The following is a 5,599-nucleotide window of genomic DNA, read 5'->3' as shown; positions in this document are numbered from 1 at the left end:
ATACTTTTCATTTGTTTCAAATTCTTACAGAATTGAAATTTTTTGTATGAATCGATTATACAACAATTTAGATATAATTTGGTTATTTTAACGGTTTTTGTCCAGTCATGTTCTAGTTGTACCAAACGTAGCACATACTGTTAATTTGATTTTTTTTTCCTATCCTATTCCGTATCAATTTATTCCTTCTCAGTTTGTACATCGAACGCTATCAAAAATAAAAATCTAATTTAAAGATGAAAATAACAATAACTTGAAAACCATAATGACTAAGGGGGTGTTTGGTTAGAGGTATTAAACAGTAAACAATGAAAATGTAAATAAAAGAAACTGTTTGATATTACATAATATAATGAGCTCATTCCCCATGATCCCAAATTTTCATTTCAAATTAAACTCGAGGAATGAAAATGAAAATCATTATTTAATAAAAAAACATATTATCCTCCCATTGTACCTTTTCCCGAAAATATTTAATAAGGAAAACAAGAATGGCAAAACCGAGAATGGGAAATGAAAGGCGGGGTATATTTGTCATTTAGGAAGAAGACACGTCATACAAGGACAGGGCGAGTGGGGTGGGGGTAACTTCTTAGGCGGATGTATCAAACCCCCCTTAAATACGACTGTGAGGCGTTTCAGATCCGTTTCTGTCTGATATTTTCTCTCTCATATTTTCTTAGCTCTTTTTTTATGGTTTTCAATGGCGTTTTAACACAAAATCATCCGATCTGCTGCTAACGTTACCTAGTAAAACTCACAAGATAGTCATCAGAGTGATAGATCTGGATCTAGTCGTGTTTCTTCAGGTAAATCGATATCTTTATTTCAAGTTTTTATAGATTTTTTTCATCGTTTTAACTCGAAGATCTGAATGTAAATCGGTTTATTTCTTCGATTCTGTATAGATCTGGTTGTTTGATCGACGACTTATACAAGTGTTCGCTGTATGGTTTGGCTTTACTSGAATTAACGACGTTCTGCTAAGATTCGGTTGGTTACGGAGAAGATCTAAAGGAAAAAAATTAACTGTTTTCTAGATCTGGTTGCGAATTTCGTTGGATCATCTAAGTGGAGCAAGAACGCTAATCGCCATACTACTGATTGTAATTTTAGAGAGTTGACTCGGTGACTTGACTCGGAAATGGAGACGCTTGTGRTTGTTGCGCAGCARGATCAATTCCATAGCAGAAGYCGTGGCCGAAATCATGGTTCGTTTGGTTCTTATCCTTCGAGGGATTTCAGAGAAATCAATTGCCGTACTTATCAATCGGGGTCAGGTATACTTCCAATCCCACTGAAGGCTCGTTCTCCACCTATTACCAAACAGTCCTCACCTAATTCYCCTAAGACACCATCTGCAGCTCCATCTGTTGTGAAAAAACATTTCCAGTCTGACCTAAACCCTAAACACACACAGAGAATTACAAAAAGTAGTTCTGTTCCTATTCCTATTGATACCAAGCATGTTGACTATTCTGTTAAGGTTAACATAAGGGGTCCTGAGAATGATAATTTCTTCTATTCCGAGCTTTGGGCTGGACCTGCTTATTCAAATTCACCACCTCCTAGCTCTTTGCCCATACCTAAGTTTTCAATCAAGCCTAAAAGGACTGTATCTCTTGACCTGCCTTCAGTTTCAGCTTCTGATATTGATTTGTTAACCCCGTTAGCGAAATCTGCTCCTCCTTCACCTACAAGGGAGCACCATAAGTCTTCTCGTAGAGACTTCTTTAGCAGCGATGATGAATTTGCGACCAAGACTCTTCGTCGCATTCTTAATCTTGACTTGGTCGATGAGTGACAAATTAGGAGTGATCATCACTCCTGTAAATAAAAATATCTACTTTGTTGCAGTATTTTAGTGGTAGATTGTATATAGAATGAATAAATCAGTGGTTACTTTGGGATTGCATACTAGTTTTCATGTAGTCATGCGTTGTGGTAATGGTGTAAGGATACTGATGGCTGCGTAGGTGGTTGGTGGTAGATCAATGTTCTAAAAGTTGATACAGATTCATAACTTGTTGAATTTTCTTGGGAGATTGGAGGACGGGATTCAGATTGATGGGACAGTTTGATGCTGGATCATATGTGATGGAAGCAGATGCTGGGTTTCTAGTGGGTTTGGCTGCTTAGGTGGTTGGTTGTAGACCTATGCTCTGGTTTAAAGTTTTTCAGAGATCAATGTTGGGATTACGGTTGACCAAACAGGTTGATGCTGTACCATATGTTGTGGACACAGATATTGGGTGGAAAAGGGGGTGAGATGGTGATGATTCGATATTTGGTAGGGGTGACAGAATTGTTTCCTCGATTATCTATTCAGTTTCAAGGAGAACCTCAGTGTTTGTGGCTGATGAGTCGTTGATATGCAGCTGCACAGCTGCAGTATGAATTCTCTTTTGTCGACTCTGAGGTGCCTGCTTTCAATATAGGTTTCTAGGTGAATATTCTTGTATATAGCATAAGAATACTTGATGGGTCGTTGGATCTTACTTCATCCCTGTCATAAAAAACTCATAGCCCTCAGCTTCAAAAAAGCACCAATCCTGGTCCAAATGGTCCTGTCCCCTTTTCTTCTTCTGTTTCAGCTGGTTTCATGCTCTTGCATTTCTGTAGTTGCCAAAGGCAGTGGCTAATGATCTCTTTCATTTCTGTTAGTTTCTTGTCATAGTTTGTCATCATCTCCTTTTCAGTTTTTCTATTTATTTCCTTCAAGATAGAATTAGAATTTCAAGTCTTCTCTTAGTGAGGTTGTAGCGCTCCTCTTCACCATCTTTTCTGGTTTTTAAGAGAGGAAAGTGGGAAGAGGAAGTAAAAATAGTTGGTTGCTTGTTCTACCATTTGGTTTGTATGGTTTGTCTTGGGTAGCAGCTTACGTTACTGTGTCGGGAAGAAGATCAATGCCACTGTTCTTTTGGTCTTCAAGAAGGGGCATCCATTGTCTCAAAAGTTTGTTGATCTTGCCAAGCCACTTGAAGGTGAGAATCTCGAAGGCCTTAAATTGTATCCAAGTTGTATATCTTTGATCCTAATCCTATATTGTCCATGGCAGGAAAGGTATCTTGAAGTAGGATAACCATCTTCAGGCGGCTGTTCTTCCAAAATACTTTGGTCGCTATGGCAGTAGATTTTTAATTCTTCACTTGTTTGCTTTCTTGGGTTTACTTTTGAATCTTCTGAGTTTGACTTCAGTACGAAGGTTAGTTGTTTTTGTTTTGTCAATGATTTCATATCTTAGGGTGCGTTTGGTACCCTGGACACTACAGGGATCACTGTTCAACGTTTGACAACACTTTTACATGGAACAAACAAACAGGGTGGAACGTGCATGCTCCATCCCCACCTCATGGAGCAAGGTGGAGCAGGCTTATATTTGACTACTATAACCTAAAAATAGAACATATTTCTCTTCCAAAACATCAAATTGGCATTACTCTTTACATTTTGATTCATTTTTTTTAAATTTAATTTATTGTATTTTATGCTCTTTAAACTCAATTTACTGTATTCAAAATATTATTTTTTACACAGTTTCTATATTTTGACTAATTTATTAAATATTATTAATAAAAAATGGAATCAGCATGAACTTTTTATTTTGGTGTAATTTTAATTGTATTTGTTGAAAACTTTCTAATAATGTAGTCATATAAAATGTTTATTTTATTATAATTTAATAAATTACATAATTAATCAAAATATATAAACAACTCATCAAGAGTTAATTGATCATTTTATATGTTTTGTCCTATCTAGTACTGTCTTACCAAATGTTGAACAGTTGTTCTGTTCTGTTCAATCCTATCTGGATACCAAACGCATGCTTATGGAATGCCTTTGATTTTTAGGTTACGGTTTTGATCCCACCCTAACATATTACCGTATGCAGAGTGGAGGTAGCCAAAAGGAGAAGCATCTTCCTTCAGGAGGCTGTTCTTCCAAATCAATCCGGTTACTATGGTGGTTGTTCTTTCTCTTGTTCTGTTTCTTATATTCTCACTTTCTGCACAAGACTTATATGTTTGTTTTTGTTTTGTCTAATGAAGTGACTTGGTTTAAAGTAGTCTTTTATTAATATGTAGACTGCATATGTTTTTCCAGTTCAGTATGGAATGAAATACCATGTATGGGAGTCGAGGCAAAATGGTGGTGTATTAACTTGCTTCTAGATTTGTTTAGCGACCTGAAAAAGGGGTGGTGGATTTAAACCAATCTTGGAGCTTTTTTCACTTGTGAAACACCATATCCATCATCTTGACGATGATGAAGAAACCTTAGTGTTGGTGGCCATTTACCGTACACTCATCCAGTAAGCTCTTACCAACAAGAGTTACCACCCTCGTTTAACTCATGGGTAATATTCTTGGCCATCAAACTGGATGGATGGTAAGCCTCTCTTATCTGATAAGCTCTAACCAAGTAATAGTCAATCACTGTAAGATTCTTGGTCTTTGCGATGCCCCTAGATTTTCAGTCCTTGTCATGATCACCCGACAAGGTAAGTGACATTGGTAAGCGTTTGGTAAACGACCTTTAGATGGAAAGCTGTCTTTTGGTTAAGTAACTAATCAATGATATGAAAGATGATGGTTGTTTGGGAGCAAAAACTTGAGGTTTAAAACTAGAAGTGAATCAAATGGTCTTGTTTTGTCCCTTATTTTGATGTAGTTGGCCTTTTCATGATATGTATATGTTTCCTTTGCGCGTCGATGGTATTCTGATCAAAGTAATGTTTATTTATAAAATGGGCAGCAAGCATTAGATGTTATGAGCAGCAAGTTATAACTTGTAACATTTGGTTTGACGTGTTGCTACTGCTGCTGCTTCCTTGTTTATGTTTAACTGTTATGTTCTGTGACGGGGTTTATTTCGGGTTACTTTAAATTATAATTATGAATACAAATTTATAACTTTATATATGGATCTATTTTATGTCGGTATTAGGTCAAATTGTGCATTAGGGATGTAAAAAGCATGCATTGGTGTTGATGTTTATGAGGAAATTAGTAGGCAGGAGTGAACTAAATGCACCCCTATGGCCTATATATTGCTCCACCATATCAACTAATTTCCTCCTCAGGCACATCAAAATCAAGATATATTTTTTACATTTTTAATGCATGATTTGACCCGATTCTGATATAGAAGGGATGCATATAACATTATCTTTAGCAATATATAAGGGTGCATTTAAGGTGCTCTTTTTATAGAGAAATTAATAAAAATAGCCATTTTAAGGGATCACATTCATCTTTTTTGCTTTCTCTCTGAAATTTTCAAAAATATCACTACTTCGTTAAGGGTGCGTTTGGTATGCAGACTACATGGGACGGGACGGGACAAAAAAAATAGTCCCATGTTTGGCATGTCATGGACAAAAATTACATGGGACAAGATGCGACTATTTTTAAATTTGACGGGACAAAAGTTAATAATTTTTGTTCCACCAAAAAAGATGGAACAACATAGGACTAAATGTAAATTTACTACATTACCCTTAAACCCAATAGAAAACCTAAACTCCCCTTTGCCCTCGTCTCTTTCATACCCACACCAGCCATAGACCTCTTCCACCACGAGAGGCTCTTCCACA

The 5,599-nt window shown here is 36.6% G+C and overlaps 1 protein-coding gene across 1 annotated transcript; it reads left to right on the top strand.

The window, feature by feature from the left end:
- The first annotated feature begins 656 nt into the window (after positions 1–656).
- LOC112506504 lies at positions 657–4,150 on the top strand. Its single transcript, XM_025110612.1, has 4 exons — positions 657–809; positions 909–2,984; positions 3,059–3,205; positions 3,896–4,150. Exon 2 carries the CDS (start codon positions 1,145–1,147, stop codon positions 1,802–1,804), a length of 660 nt encoding a protein of 219 aa, XP_024966380.1. The 5' UTR covers positions 657–809; positions 909–1,144; the 3' UTR covers positions 1,805–2,984; positions 3,059–3,205; positions 3,896–4,150.
- The last annotated feature ends 1,449 nt before the right edge of the window (positions 4,151–5,599 follow it).

The sequence above is a fragment of the Cynara cardunculus genome (assembly GCF_001531365.2).
Source record: "Cynara cardunculus var. scolymus isolate 2C chromosome LG 2, CcrdV1, whole genome shotgun sequence".
Taxonomy (NCBI): Eukaryota; Viridiplantae; Streptophyta; class Magnoliopsida; order Asterales; family Asteraceae; genus Cynara; species Cynara cardunculus.
Note: the sequence above shows the minus strand (reverse complement) of the source record. Positions and strands in the feature narration are given on the sequence as shown.